This window comes from Acipenser ruthenus, chromosome 14 (genome assembly GCF_902713425.1).
Source record: "Acipenser ruthenus chromosome 14, fAciRut3.2 maternal haplotype, whole genome shotgun sequence".
In the NCBI taxonomy this organism is placed as follows: Eukaryota; Metazoa; Chordata; class Actinopteri; order Acipenseriformes; family Acipenseridae; genus Acipenser; species Acipenser ruthenus.
In genome coordinates this window covers 13,094,162-13,111,324 of record NC_081202.1, presented here as the reverse complement: position 1 = coordinate 13,111,324, position 17,163 = coordinate 13,094,162, and the positions used below count along the sequence as shown (strand labels likewise).

General features: G+C 35.1%; 1 protein-coding gene across 16 annotated transcripts in view; it reads left to right on the top strand.

Moving 5' to 3' along the window:
* The window catches only part of LOC117419698 (protein piccolo-like), a 109,155-nt gene that overhangs the window by 51,228 nt on the left and 40,764 nt on the right, over positions 1-17,163 (top strand). For 11 of the 16 annotated variants that reach the window (XM_058985874.1, XM_058985867.1, XM_058985875.1 and 8 more), the window contains exons 7-11: positions 3,611-5,816; positions 9,302-9,328; positions 10,271-10,345; positions 11,746-11,882; positions 13,713-13,788. In XM_058985874.1, coding sequence (XP_058841857.1) covers positions 3,611-5,816; positions 9,302-9,328; positions 10,271-10,345; positions 11,746-11,882; positions 13,713-13,788 — 2,521 coding nt within the window. Of the gene's footprint in view, positions 1-3,610; positions 5,817-9,301; positions 9,329-10,254; positions 10,346-11,745; positions 11,883-13,712; positions 13,789-17,163 lie in introns of those variants that run through there. The other 5 variants (XM_058985881.1, XM_058985880.1, XM_058985871.1 and 2 more) reach the window with 3 other exon arrangements.

Sequence of the window (17,163 nt, the reverse complement as noted above, 5' to 3'; positions counted from 1 at the left end):
GAGAGAAAGCATGTGATATATTTTTGTTTTTGTAAATGCAAATTGCTATGTATGTTTTTAACCATAACATACTGTTGGATTCTTAGGCGATAATTAAAAGCAGATTATTATTATTATTATTATTATTATTATTATTATTATTATTATTATTAAGTATTTTAAAGAAAGCATCCTACAGTATCAGTACTGATCTGTGACATGGGTGGATACATGTATAAAACCTAAAACAGTACAACAGTATATACTCTTCTGTAGTATTTCTATGGATAGTCAAGATTCTACAAGAAAACATCTGAATCCAACAATGCGGTGCCAACAGCGCCAAGTGGTTCTATATCAGGACCCTCACAACCCAGGAGGGTGCGCTGTTTCATACTGTATTGCTGTATTCTTATGATCCTCGCTGACCCCAGAAGCACTTCAGCTGTGTTATGCAAATCCTGTAAATTAGTATAGTAAAATGGCATGTTAGGCCACTCATGGGCTGTAATTAGAATGAGAATGGCATCACAGAGAAAATCGCATATAGTTGCAATGTAGTTTATTTCTAACAAATCAACTTAGAGCCGGCATCCAGCTGCTCTAATACTGACAGTGATTGTTTTCCTCTTTTCTACATATTTGAATAAAGCAATATTCTATTTTGACAACTTATTTAAAAGCAAGTGACGATCAACCATTCAGTTGATTAATTTGGCATACATTGAAAAGATAACACTGGCCTATTACACAAAGTATTGCTTCCGGTATCCTGTCTTGCAAAATGTGTATTCCATATTACTGTTGATAACAGACTTGTTTTGTGTGCTGATAGTGCCAGGTTTGAACAAACAGAAAATGGTGTGTTTCAAAATTACGTATTGTGAAAACCACCCTATTCAGTTATTGAAAATCACTAGTCATCATCTTCTTCCTAAAAGCAGTAGTATATGAAATAGTAGTATATAAATCGTATAGGATTTAGTTTGGTATGATGACAGTTCAGAGGCAATGTTATTTGATACAAATAAATTCCATATACAGTCAAACCTGCTCATGCGACCATCTGGTCTAAGCGACCACGTTAAATTCCTTCCAATGATATTTGTGCTTTTATTTAACTGTATTAATCGACCACCTGTCTAACGCGACCAGCGTCCACAATTCTCTTACCCAGCAACGGAGTCAAACCTGTATTAAGCACCCTTACACAGGACTATTGTTATAAGAAAAATATGGTTTTAAATGGTACGTCCTAAATTCAAAGGAATATGGTAACCATTTTAGCGGTCTTTTATTCGTAATCAATAAAACAACAGTGCTCTCATGTAAAGGAAGAGAGAAAACATGGAGAAACAAAAGGTCCTCCCTAGATGACAGAATTAAAGTTATTAAACTTGTAAAGACAGTAAGTGCCAGAAAAACTGCTGAATAATTCGCCACTAGAAAGATGCAGATACAGGATTTTGAAACAGAAAGAACTAGGGCTTGAAGTTTTAGGTTTTTATTTTTGTTCACGTGACCGTGTTTAGAGCCGATTCAATATCTTAATTAAACTGTTAATTACTAAACAAAGTCTCTTTGTTTTACCTTGATGTCCTGATTGACTTGCTGTTTTACCTTCTTCATTATTCGAACACAAGAGCAAGCAATGACATGAATCACTTCCCCCAGATGCTACTTTAACTTGCATTTCGTTCTCACACTTGCCTGGGAACTAGGTAGCTTCCAATGTGACCTTTTCGTGTTGTGTTGTTCTTTCCCGCTAGAGAATTGCACTGATAGGACGGGTTGTAAAATAAGGTTGACATCACGCAGTGTAGCAGAGTTGTGGTGCCACAGCAGTAGTAGTAAATGTAAGCACAAAGGTAAGAAAGTGTGCATTTTGTTTTGTATAAAGGATTATAGTCAAATGCAATCCGAAATGTCTATAGGGTGCTAGGAGTGTATGACCCAATTTTGCCAAAATCAAGGCTGTTACCATTTTCTACCTTGTGTAGTGAGACAGACGGATGGACATATGGGTTCCCATTTTTTGACTGAGTCCAACAATAGTAAAACTGGGATTGGGTACTTTACAACTGCATTCATGTTCCCAGGAACAGGTTGCATGAATACTGAACACTTCATTATTATTTTGTACCCCTCGTCGTTCACTGATTATGTGTTTAGACAAGATAATTTATAAACAACCCCTAGGATGAACCCGCAAGCACAGCCTCATATCTCAGCATCTGGTGATGTTTTATAAATGCACTCTATGAAAATGGATGAAACCGGAATGCTTTCTAACTGAAACAAGTTCCAGAAAGTCTGCCTAGAATATAGTAACATATTTATAGAAGAAACAAGCACTGGCATTTTCTTAATGGTTTTATGTAATGTTGGTTGTCAAAAGTATTAAAATCAGAGGTTTCATTCGATCCAAACGGCGAGGTGTCATTCTATGTATTTTAAGTTAAATATCACACCTTCAGTGCCACATCTCACAAAATGAAAATGCGGTTCCTTTTTGAAAGCTAAAATAGCAAACATTGTTACAGATAGTTAGTTAATGTAGTCATGTTATATTCACTATTCAGTAATTTCAATGATTTGATGTCTTATTAAACTCTCTTGTGACCATGTATATCCTCTGGCTCTGAAATTTTGGGTTTCCGAGATCTGTTTCATCACATCCCCCTTGTTCTAACAGACATTGCAATAATAATAATAAAAAAAAAAAAAACATTAAATAGAGCTTATGTGAGTGGCATCCTTAATGCAGGCACCCCTCTAGTGATGTAGAAATCAGTTTTCTGCATGATTGCTCCAGTCCTATAGTGAGCTGTTCGCATACATGAGTTGCATTAGAAAGACCCAAATGAGTTTGAAGCAAAATATTGACTTCCAGAAAATCTATAGAAACTTAATGTGAAATAAATGATCCTGTCTGCAGCTGTTACATACCACTTGCAGAATTACTATGCTGAACATATTTATGTTGACTTAAGAGATGCTAAGATGTTTTTTTGCCTTGTAATCTGCTACTTTGCGTGAGGGTTTAAGCTACCCCATATGATTCAGAAATGATGTTAACTTGTATTAAACTTAAAGTGCCAGGGGCATACGTATAGTGGTCAATCTAACTGTTCTGGCATAAAAAGTAAGAGGAGATACTTTGCAGAAAAAAAAATAGATATATTTTTGAAGACAATGCCCCATTCACTCAACTAAGTTCATTTTCAATACAGAGACTTCTCTTGAAATATGTTTTAGAAAATGTAATATAGTAAATATAGCGCTGGGGTCTGTTTAGTTAATATGAAACAGTAGCAGATATAAATTCCACTACACTAAAGCACACTAATAATTTTGTGTCCGGGAGCAGTAAAAAAAAAAACCCTCCTCCGGCTCACAGTCCAGATCTAATCCAGTGACTACATATGTGAAGTATTCTGATATTCAGACAAAGTATCACTTTGGGTAATACCACTTGTCCTGCGGCCAGTTACGTGCTTTCTCAAATTTCCAGATACTATGGTCACATATGTTAAGTCAGTAATAGATATTACATTTTATGATTATTAAATCCAGTTATACTAGATATAATGGTCATGGCCATTACTGTAAAACCTCTTTCTCTTTTTAGACCAAAGGTAGTCAAAGTGGAACACCATCCGGAACACAAAAAAAGGTTAAAAGGACTCTTCCGAATCCCCCTCCTGAAGAAGATACAGCTGAAAACCAGTCAGGTTATACCACTGTAGGGTCAGTTTCCCGTAGAAGAATCTGCAGGACAAACACCATGGCCAGAGCTAAGATCCTTCAGGACATTGACAGAGAGCTAGATCTTGTGGAGCGAGAGTCGTCTAAGCTTCGGAAAAAACAAGCAGAGCTTGACGAAGAAGAAAAAGAAATTGACGCAAAGCTGAGATACCTTGAAATGGGAATTAATAGAAGAAAGGATGCCTTGCTTAAAGAAAGAGAGAAGAGGGAGCGGGCTTATCTGCAGGGTGTTGCAGAGGAACGGGATTACATGTCAGACAGTGAAATAAGCAACATTAGGGGGACTAGGGTAGATAGTCAGCATGGCTTAGAAAGACCAAGAACGGCACCACAATCAGAATTTGATCAGTTTATGCCACCACAAACCCAACCTGAATCCGAGTATGCAGAACACACAAGTCCTTACACCCAGTATCAATATGCCCCCCCTTCGCTACCAACACAAGCCCCTTCTCAGTATCCCCAGCAAACTCATTACCAGCAACAATCACTGTACCACCAGCAGATTTCACCCTACCAAACTCAACCCAGTTACTCATCTGTACCTACAATATCCTACCCACAAGCACCACTCCCTCAGTCCCAACAGCCGAACTATCAACATCCATCACAGATGCTGTTAATGCAAAAGCCCAGGCAGACCACACTAGCTGATCTGGAACCAAAGATAACTACCAATTATGAGGTAATACGCAACCAGCCCCTTATGATTGTACCTTCTTCCACTGAAACCACATATGCAGTTCCCCATATGGGCAGTAAGTATAACAATCTGGACCTGAGAATAGGCTTGGATGAGAGAAGTAGTATGGTAAGCAGTCCCATATCAAACATATCGGCAGATTCCTTCTATGCAGAAATTGAGCAACATACTCCTAGGAATTATGTTCTAATTGATGACATTGGTGAACTCACCAAAGGTTCTACATCTCTGTCTTCTACATTTAACATTCCTGACAAGGATCTCACAAAAACGGATCGACTGCTTCGCACTGGTGAGCTACGAAGGACTCCAGAAGTAACAGATTTCCTTGGACCATTACAGACTTCTTCAAGGATGCATACTTATGGAAAGGCTGATGAGGATCCGATGGAAGACCCATATGAATTAAAAGTGCTAAAGCAGCAGATAAAACAGGAGTTCCGTAGAGGCACAGAAGGTTTGGATCACATGTCTGGGCTGCCCCACTATTATCAAAGTGATAGCAGTTACAGACACTTCCCTAAAACTGAAAAGTACAGCATCAGTAGACTGACTCTTGAAAAGCAAGCTGCCAAACAGCTTCCATCATCTGTGCTGTACCAAAAACAGACCAAACAAAAAAAGCCTTTAATGGACCCTAAAGTCACCAAGTTTTCTCCTATTCAGGAAAGCAGAGACATAGAGCCAGATTATAGTAATTACCTGGCCTCTAGCACATCCTCGGTTCGTGATATTTCCTCTAGAGCTAAATTACTACAAGATGATATTACATTTGGACTGAGAAAAAACATCTCAGATCAGCAGAAGTACCTTGGGTCTACACTCGGTGCAAACCTTGCACACTCCCTTGGAAATGCTTTAAATCTGGTCCCAAACATGCGATCATCACTGCATGATGACCTTGATAAACCATATCCCAGTGGCACTAGGTCAAGGCCTTCATCAAGACCTTCATCTGTCTATGGACTTGACCTTTCAATAAAAAGAGATTCCTCCAGCACATCCCTGAGATTAAAAACTCAAGAGAATGAGCCCTTAGATGTCTCATACACTCATGCATCACCTTCTGTGAGAACAAAACCAACGAGCCTACCAATTAGCCAAAGCAGAGGGAGAATTCCAATTGTAGCCCAAAACTCAGAGGAAGAAAGTCCTTTAAGTCCAGTTGGGCAACCAATGGGCATGGCCCGTGCTGCTGCTGGACCACTTCCACCTATTTCTGCTGATACAAGAGAGCAGTTTGGCTCAAGCCACTCCCTTCCTGAGGTCCAGCAACATATGAGAGAGGAATCAAGAACCTGTGGATATGACCGGGATATAGCATTCATTATGGATGACTTCCAGCATGCAATGTCAGATAGCGAAGGTAAACTAGGTCTCAGACTGTTCTCCCATTACCATAATGCAGATTCACATTTTTATGCATGTGTCTGATTCTGTTGATCTTTGCGTGTGGAGGCTTTTGTTTCTGTCCGTTCATGTACACTTTGTGTACTCATTCTTTTGTTATTGTAATGCTTTCTGACTGCACTATAGCATGCTGATGTCCCTTCAATTTATTTTTGTTATTGTGTGTTTCTTGTTCATTTGATTGTGTGTGATCTGTATGCCATTATGTATCTATACCCTACAACACTATACCAATCTTTAAATCTTTTACTGATATTATTTCATGTTTTTGTTAGTATTCCAAATGCATGCAATTCTGCCTGTAAAGTTATCATTAGCTTTTTCTATTTGTTTGTTTTTTTGCATATGTATAGGTATGTATGTGTACATATTGTACCGTGCATATTAAATATATCAGTCCTTTAGTCCAATGATGTCCCATCTGTCAAAAAAGCAAGTTGTTCAACTTTTTGCAAAACAAGGGAAGTGCCTCTTTGACAAACTAAATGCTCACTTCTAAACCAAAGCCCCAAATGACTTATCAGGGTTATATGTGTTTCTGCGTCTACAAAAAGAAGAGGGAATACTTTAACAGCATGTAAAAACAATTACAAAGCTGTTTGTATGTTAGCTATAAAACAGTATGTGCATTTCTTCCAACTGGCATGCTCCTTTACTGATGGGTATTTAAAAGTGAGCCTAAGTTTCCAGTTTAAGTGTTTAATTATATTACTCACCGGTAGTTTTGTCATTCTAGTTTTGTAAAATTATCAAGTTTCAAAAAAAGGAGTCAATTAAAGACTGCAGTAAATGCTTTGAAAATATACCAAATTGTACGGTGAAACAAATAAAATCATAAATTGTCACGAATGTGCTTTTGCTGGATTGTCTACAATTTCTCAGGATGGTGTGAGGCACATTCATTTCAGAAAATGGTGCAGCCATAATTGTGCACCTTATTTATATAATATACTGTATAGACCTGCCCTCCAGTTGTATCAGTAGTGTAATAGTATGCAAGGTCAAATTGTCTGTGAAGTACTTGGGAATTGTGGAAACACTAAATTTAAGCTGATGAGTAGTTCAGTGCAATTAATGGGATAATGTAGGACTGTATGCATGCTTACATACACAAAGATGCTCTCTGAATGTTAGCTGGTGAAATGCAATGATAAAATTGACATTTTTGTGTAACATATCCCTTGTTATAAGGAATACAATTCATAGTAAGGTACTGCATTTAACAATATACAACATCTTTATAAATGATCTTACAAAATGAGTCTAAAGAACCTTATGTTACTGTACTTTTCCACATGTCTTATTTTAATAAAGCCCTACAACTGCATGATTGTGTACATAACTTATATGTATGTATATTAAAATAAAACCGTAGTAATTTGCATGTGTTTGACTTTGTATGATAATGAAAATGATTGCAAAAAGCATGTCTGTTGACAAAATGTGCATGGCTTGCTTTGTGTTTTTAATATTTAATGTCATACTTTTAATAGGTTCACCTAAATAATAGGTAAACCAGACTCTTTCTGTAATACAAAATTGTGGAAAATGGCAAGAAAGATGCAATAGGTTCTAGTAATCACTGATATATAATGTAGTCAAGGCATTAGAAATACAATTATGTTGGATGTGATGCGTCTAATGTATCTGCAAAACAGCAACTGCCGTGTCAGATTGGACCATTTCTTCACTGGCTTTGCATGGCTTGAGTTACGGGCCCTCACTTAACATAAATCCCTAATACCTCACCCATAATTTCATCCATATCAAAAACTACAATGACAAAGCCATCACTTTCTTTTTAGCCAAATTATGTTTAAACCATGTTCATAATAATTATAATTCTGTTTCTATTTTTGTATTTAACCACAAATATTTACAACAGATTGACACATGGTATATTTTTTAAAAAGTTCTAATTTCAGTGAGGTTGACTATGTTTACATGGGTTTCACACAAAGATGTTGGCTTCGGGTTAAGGTTACCATGTATACAGTAAGTGGAAAACTCATGTTAACCACATATAAAACTAACAACATATACAACTGGCCAGCATTTTATACTGTGTATTCTTACTTGTGTAAAACCCATGTAAAACATGAGCACTCAAATGTGTTTGAAAGTGCATCCCTTTTTGTGTCAATATATGTAATCAGTAAAATATTCGAAATTGAGACGATCAAGAATTACAATAATATATATATATATATATATATATATATATATATATATATATATATATATATATATATATATATATATATACTGCTCTTGATAGTGTTAAACAATAATTAGACTGCTAATTACAAACCAATATTAATGACTTACAATATTAAAACTAGCATCTCTATATTCCTGCATTTAGTTGTTGAGTGTCTGACTGCTGTATGAATGCAGTTGGCATTTTATGGCCACATGTTGATATTTTCACAGGAGAAAATGTCATAAAAGATGGCAATTGATACAATAACATCAAAACAGCTTAGCAACCATGTGTATAATGAAAGTTCTTGAGTAGTGGTTTCCAGATATTTTGTTTAAATGTGTAATATGTGAAAAAGTGGGTGGTTGATATCATTTTTGCCTTTTCACTGCTTTTTGTTGGTTTGCCATATATATATATATATATATATATATATATATATATATATATATATATATAAACACACATGCATTGCACAACAGCAGTGGAAATGTAAACAGTGGCTATCCCGTTTCTACTTTTTATTGCTTAAATCACCTTTTAAGCAGCATGTACATCTGCTTATATTTATGAAACTGTCTTAGGAACATTATTTTAAATTTGTGTTTCTGTTATTCTGTATGTTAGGGTACTAGGAGTTGATTTGATCATCCAATACCACCTCACAATAATGAACAGCTGAATTTGGTAGAGCTTTTTACAGCACTGGGGAATCATCCTGGATTGTACCACCCTATCAGTGGTTATTATAGTTTTACCTCTAAAAGTAAATGTTGAAGCAGTCCAGGTAGATTCTCTGTAAAAATGCTCTGGTTTATCCTGGTAGGGTTTTGATTGCTTAGTTTGTTCTGGGTTATGGTATTCAGTGTATAGTTTGTTTTTTGCCCTGATGCATGTCAATATATAGTATAGTGTAGTTGTCACCAACCAACAGCTATATATATATTGTTACACAAATCTCAAGTTGCAGATGTGATGTGTTCTATCTGTATTCTTTTGTTGATAAGACTATTCTCTGTCATACCTGTTATAATATGGACCTGGCTGGTCTTTGAGATGTGACCTATTAATCCTGATTTCAAGTCCTAGCTTTGTTAGGGTCCTCAAAAGTTCGAGGCTATACTTCAGAAAGCACTAACTGAATTCAAATGAAAAGAAATACCTTTTTTTGTATTGCTTTTTTATTTATTATTTTAAGTATTGGTACCTAGATTCTAAAATTTAATTTTGCACCACAGCAGGAGGCACTAGCTGGGATTTAGAAGGTGAGAATTAACATAATTTTTAAAAATCATTATTTAAGCATACAGTTATATTTACCATATGTTTCATGGTTTGAACTAATCATATCTCAGTGGTATGCTTCTGATCCATTGGTTCAATCCAATTCATCCTCATATACACCCTAACTATTTTTGTTTAGGATTCAGGAGCCTGTAGGCTTGTATGTTCAATGTATGGAAATATGAATATAAGAAGATATGTATATATCTCTATGTAGATCAATATGTGCTGTCAATAAAATACACAAGTATGTTATGCCAGCTTTTAAAAGTTAAGAGCTGAATCAGAAATTGATTAAAAGTTAGAGTAAATGTTTATGTATTCAAATTACACTGCATACTGTAACCTATATGATTACTAATTACATTTACATTTGATTGAAGTATGTTCTGTTGTTGAGTACTGTACATTTGAAATCACACTAATGGATATATTTATAATGCACACTGTTAGAAAGAAAGAAGTACTAAAAACAAGAGAATAAACACTGAAATATTTACACCAACCATAATGTAGTATTTACATTACCTTGTGTCCATTACCATCAATACAGTTTAGCTTTCTTACTACTGAAAATGATAACCCATTATATTACGCTTGAAAGTGGATAATGCTGTACTTTTATTTTCAGCATGCACTACCCAGTTACATTCTGTAAACATCAGCAGCTCAAAGTTTAGAAACAACATATGCAAACACAAGTTTTGAGTTAGTGTTTTAGCATAACATGGGAAATCGTGAGCCCTTTTTTAAATTAACATTACAAATCAATTGGTAAATCTGTTTTGATAATCAGTCTAGAAAAAGAACACAGTACTTAATCCAATATTTTGGTTTAATTCTAGATAGCATGTTTCTTTGACTGTTCATATACATTTTTAAATAATTATCTTTTTTATGACTGCAGTTTAATTCCTTTGTAGAATGTGGCTCCAACAATAAAACAATTGAAAGCTCCGAGAATACATTGGAATGCAACCCTCCACTGCATAACTACGGTATATTTTTTCAGTAATTTTGTTAAGCTTAATTTTGAAAAATCAAAAGATTTAACATACAACACAGGGCATACTTTTCATATAAAAATGATATGAATGTAATTTGAACCTCCAAAAATTGCTGCAAACAAAGAAGCAAAAACATGATCTGACATTGTGTGTAACACCTGTTATTATATAATTTATTATTATTATTATTATTATTATTATTATTATTATTATTATTATTATTATTATTATTATTATTATATTATTAATAATAATAATAATAATAATAATAATAATAATAATAATAATAATAATAATAATAATCGATAATCTGTCATAGATAGACTGTACATACCATCAGTGAATATTCTTTATAAAATCAAGTCATAATGTTTGAGCTGATGCACAGAAAACTGGAGATCTTGTGTTTAAATATAAAGTCATCGCTAGTCATTACTACAAAAGCTGGGCTGTCTGTATAAATTACTGTAGGCAGTGTTTTAGACAGGCTTCACTGTACATGAAATACACTGAAGTGTACAAAACCTTTTAAAGTGAAAAGAATTTAAACCAATTCCTTCAACACATTGATTTGGTAGAATAAGCTGTAAAAGTATATCTTTGCACCATTTACAGTACTTAACATTGAGGTTCCAGATACTGGTAAACAGACATTACATGTGAGATTCAGGCTAATTTAAACTGTCTACAAATTAATTTTAATATGTGAAGTACTTGCTAGATGTCAATACACCCAGATTCCTATCTGTCGTTGATTTCCTTATAGCATAAGCTGGCTGTAGCAATGATGTTGTTTAGAAAGAATATAATTTTATGAGGTTTCTTTTCTGGGTGGGTGATAGAAAAGTCATATTTGTCTCACTTTTTTTTTCATTTGGTACAAATGTTCAGTGCAGTTTTCTTCAGTCTTAAGTCTATATGAGAATGGGACTAACATCACATAATTCAGTTCCAGTTTTGAAAAATGTGACTTCCATCACATTGTGGAAGACTTCCTCCCCTCTCTTCCATAACTGCAACACAGTATAGAATATACTGTAGCACCGCTAAAGCTTTAAAAGCCTTGTGGTAAGACAGATGGCTTTACACACCAGAATAATCCTTAATACGCTAAGAGAATAATTTTAATTGACAAGAACCTCTAAAATGCAGTGTATTCTTTTCTAACAGAAATCCCCTCACATAAGTCGAATTCTGTTTCTTCTGGTATTGTTTCTGTTTTCTGTTTTTGTGTCTGCTTTCTATACTTTGCCAGTGTGTATCACATTTCCCTTGCATGATAAAGCTATATGATAATGTGCGGGTTGCTCAGCGCATGTGCAGTCCTGATTGCCCTTCTCAGCTATTTCATTGATGGGCAGGGACAACTGACTTTAACTTGATTTCCAAAGCATATCACCTGCGTCGGGAAGAGACTGATTGGTTTGACAAGCCACGAGAGTCCCGGATAGAGAATGGACATGCCTTGGATAGAAGACTCCCTGAAAGAATGTCACACAGCAAGCAAAGCCAACACCAGCAGGGAGAAGTAAGCACACCTTGTTTACTTACACAAATGTTACACACCTGTCATGTTTCAAGGAACATCATGGATTTGTTTTAACCATAACATGTTTATAAGTTATTCTTTTTAAAACAATACAAACAACAGCAGCCAAGTAAATGTATATTTTATAAAAGGGTTCAGTTCATATTTTGTTTTGAAAGATGGAATAATGAATAACAGATGGCTTGAAACTTGCATTATAATTACATTAGTATCATTTGTAATTTGAATGTTTATATATATATATATATATATATATATATATATATATATATATATATATATATATATATATATATATATATGGGCAGCTGGCTCTTTTTCATGTTTTCTTGCCCTCGTTCTTGTGAAAGAAATTTCTTTGGATTAAGAGATTTTGCTTCCACTCTATACACTGTCGCTAAAGCCTGGTGCTGAGGTTGGTAGCCCGCAGCAATAGTCCAGGAGACCACTGGCACGAATTCCCAGAATATGTCTCTGCAAATTGATCAACAGTGAAAAAAAGTATTTTTTTTCTATTGATGTATTTGTTGTAGTTATATTTTGAGACAAAATATTTTGCTAGTGCTTTGAGGCATGCAGGCCTGGATGTATTGATTTATTATTGAGTTAATGTTGATTCACTGGGCTTTACATAAAAATGAATAGACAAATTCCCCTCTAATTCTGATAGTGCTCATACATTGACGGCCCATAAAATACATTACAAACTTTAATAAACCCTTTTGCAATACAGTTTGTCAGTATCGAAAATAAAGAAATGACAAATTTGAAGGGAGATTAACCCAGCACCAACTGTAGGTTAGGTTCTTGGTGATATGTTTAATTAGGTTCAGCTGAATTTGTCTATAAAATGCAGTAGCTTCCAAGACCACAAACACTTTTTGAAGTAAGAAATGGAAACTGAAGGCAAATAAAGTTTATCTTACATGTCAGATTAGCCAAATAAACTAAAAAAAATAACTTCTGATCAGGGTAAGCATTGGTCATAGCCTGCTTGATAATTGACCGTGGTGATAGTAAGGTATAGACATTTTTTAAATACTGTATTGTTTTCCAGTAGGTTATATTTTGGATGAAATCTCTTTGGTGCTTAAAATGTCTCATTAGCTTATAACCACTATATGAGGATACTTGAGAGTGCATAAGAGACCTTGAATTATATTTTATAACAGAAGCAGGTGATTTTCTACTCAAAATATATGTTAATTCAGTAAATGCTTTGAAAATATAGCATTTTATATTCATTAAAACACTTGTGATATATGCTTCTTTTTTATGGATGTTAAATAGGCCAATATGCTAGCTTTTAAAAAAATACTTAATTCATATAAAGCGGTTGGGCCATGTTTTGGCTTACCTCTAATAAAACCAAAGTATTGCTGTGCTGACATGCCCCTAGATTGCTGTATATTGATTTTGGACTTTGCAGGTATGGTTGGTTTTGTTTAATATGTTTTTTTGTTTTTTTGTTTTTGCCTAAAATTACTTTTTCAGATGGAATTGATAAAGCACCTGATGCTTGTAAAAGTTGAAAGGCTTGAAAGACGTTTCTGATCTAGAAAAGGAATTCTCATTTCCAGATTTTAAGTATTGTCACCATAGGTATATGCTTGCCTCAAACTGTAACCATTCTATTAAATACTACATTTGAAAAATAAACATCCTATGAATTCCGAGCACCTCAGCCATCTGTAGAAGACGATACAAATGAATGTACATGTATTTCTTGCAATTTTTTAAAGTTAAGGTTATCAGTGTAAATTACTTATTGTGCTATAAACCAAATAACACAAATGCTGTTTCCTTCAGGCCAAGCCTATTCAGTACAGCTTCCCTTATTCCAAAATCAAACTGCAGAAGGACCCCAAAGACCACAGTGTATCAGGTAAATATTAATCTCTTGACTCTTATTTTTGCATGAAATGTATGACATTGGCAATAAAACTGGTTTATGTTGGCTAGGGTGTTGCTGGGTCAACTGGGTTTTTGGAAATATGCGTAACATATATTGTGCTCATCTGTAAATTAATTTCAATAAATCCTTTAACTACGTTTTAGTCAACAAATGTATAAAGGATCCATCGAGCCCAGCTCGCCACAATATTTATCTGCTCCTGCTCTCTTAAGAACTAGCGTTAACACAATAGTATGATGTGATATATTTTTGTCTATTTTGAAAACAAATATGAAACATTAATAGACTACAATGGAATTAGCTTTCTTTCCTCATAAGAATATGTTGAATATGAGCAGAATGGGACTGGCCTGAAGCTGCTTTAGTGATGAAGTGCAATCATTTGGAATGTGTCTTGTGATTTAGAGACCACATTTTGTCTTACACGCCCCCTTTCAGACTGTGCATTGTTTTTGTAATCTCAGAGATACAAATAAAGATAATTTAATTGAAATGTGGTCATTTGGAAGATCAATATTGTGGTATCATGACCAACAGACGTAGGTCTGCCTGCAGTGTATCTTTTCTTATGGATATGGGCACAACAACAACAAGATTGCCTCAACCTATCGACCAAGGGCACACTTCCCACATTAACCTGACAGACTGTCCAACTGAGACCCTTTTTCGGCAAACCTGGCCAACATGTCAAGTTGAGGGATCCTTGTTTTTATCATCCTTGTTTTGTTTTTTTTTCTTTTGGAATGGCACTTTATTGCAAAGTAATGTAGAAATCAACAACTGTTTTAACATTGCAGAATGTGACTCATCACCTCCCACCTAAAAATTGTTAGAATTCGCCAACAGTTATAATGTATTCAGTACATTGGATTTATTTGCAGATATGAGTAATAGGAATTTAAATGGACGGTTTGGCCTTGACTTTTCAGACAAAAAATAAGAAGATGCATGTGCTCTAATAGAGGCTTGCCGTAGTCCTAGGGGCGAGCCTCAACTTGCTATGTTAATCCTATTGGTTTCTTAACCTGTATAGTCCAGGCTCACCTGCCACTACTTGTTCTGCAAGTCTTTCCTCCACCTCCCCACCGCCTCCTTTGGAACTGTGTCTCCCTTCTGGGGGTTGGTGGTCCTCCATCACCCGGCCTTGGTGACCTCTGACCGACGTCGGCGGTCGCACCTCAAACGAGGGCGGCTCCTATCGGTCCAGAAGACGAGATCCTGGGCCAAACAGTCAATCATCCGACACTACACTTTACATCTTACAATGCTGAGCTTTGATCATTGAATATCAATGATAAGTCATGTTACAAATAAAATCAGCCTTCTATAGGTGTGTCACTATGTAAACTGCAAACGAGAAGCTAAGATTACCCTAAACTATTGATCTTTTTAAAATGATGACGATTAGCAGCAGGGTGCTTAGTGTGCTTCAGACACTTGATATTTGCTCATTCAATAAATGAGAGCATTCTATTTCTTTTCTTTTATAATACAATTGTCTCAGTGTATAGGAAAACCTCATAAGAGAACACTTCGCCTAAGAGAACGCCCTTGTGGTGAAACAGATTTTTTCCATTGAAAATGCTCCGGCTAAAGGAACAGGAACTTCGCTTAAAATAACACCTTCTTGGCACCGATAGTGATTTGTTCACAATGGAAACAGTACTGGTTTGTAAAACAGCGACTTGTCATTTGAGGGACACTGATTGGTTTATTAAATCGTTCCAGACCCGTTGTCATTATCATTGAATTGTTTTAAATTCTGATTTACACGAGTCCACGTCATTGCTAAAACAATGGCATGTAAACAAATGGCAAAATGCGGCGCTGTTTCTCTTGCTACACACATTTGGAAATTGTTCGAGCTCTTGAAAAAAACCTCAATCAGACACAAGTCACCGAGCAATTTGTTTTTTCCCGTTCTGGTGAGTTGTTTCACCATTCTGTAATAATAATGTGCATGTCTTGTATATTGACATACGTATGTTGCATTTTGTAAAGTGTGTAGGGGTGCTGTGTTAATTTAGTTTGACAGTTAGTTTATTAACGTTAAGTTAACCATAAGTAACGCCCATTATTTTTGCCACTGCCATTGTGATAGCACGAAACTCACCCGCCAGCTTATTTCATAGTACATAGCGATTTAAGCTTGATGACCGTGATGTTTTGCTTTAGTTTTATTTACGTTAGTTTGTCTGTTACTTTATTATTAGAGTATTAACTACAGTTCATTTCATATGTTGATGCACGTGCGTCAAGTAATGCATATCTATATATTTATTTATTGATTCATATTGTGTCTGGTGGCTAACCCTGTCTTAGCGAACAAAGGCTATAAGAACACTTCACTTGCTACCCGAGGGCAACCATTTGGAGGATAATTCTGAAGCTACTAAAGGGATTCCAACCTTATCATAATGACAAAAAATGTTTATGAATCATATATCACATGAAGTGCACTAACTAATTACCAAGAAATGAGTGCTGCCGTGATCAAAGTGAGTATAAATATCTGAGAAATACTGTAGAATTTTAAACAACAAAATAAAAGTGCAGTCCACTGCAGTATTTGTAGTGCTTGAAGTAATTTGAGCTTTGATCTGAAGCTTTGATTTAGCAAAGCATATATTGCATTAACTATTAAGATGTTAATAGTGAACTGAATTGGGCCCAAAGCATATTTTACATACTGTTTCATATACAATTGATATTTCAAATAATAATAAGCAAAGTATTGTACACACTGTTGGCAGTCTTTACTACAGACAGAAGTGCTGACTCACAATACAAATAAATTATATGTCAATTACATAAAATAGCACACTAGCTAACTGCATTCACACAAGAACAATTAGGACTAAGGGGGAAAGTCAATCATACTACCTTTGTAGGTGTCAAGCTTCTTTATTTTCTAACTTTGCGTTATCAATGTCCCTCAATTGTATTAGTATTGAAAAAACTCACATTAAGTCCAATTTTATAGGTACATATTACACATGGTTATCAAACCATAGGAAATAGATTGTAATTGCTTCTATGCTCAGACCTTTAAATACATCTAAGACTCATTAAATTGTTTCAAGTGCACTTCTCAGGTTGAGTTGAATAGCTATAAATCTGATTAGAGGAACAGTTCAGCTCCCTACAGTATATAAGAATTAGTGTGCCTTTTCCAACTAATGGAATATGGGAGCATAAACATAAAACATTATCTTGAAAACTATTGATTATTGAATATGGTCATGATTCTCTGCTTTCTGCATTTTATTTCAATGATGTATGCCATCAGGAGTTACATGTTTTAAAATGCAACAAATTATATTCCTTCTTTTTTGTAGTTAATAT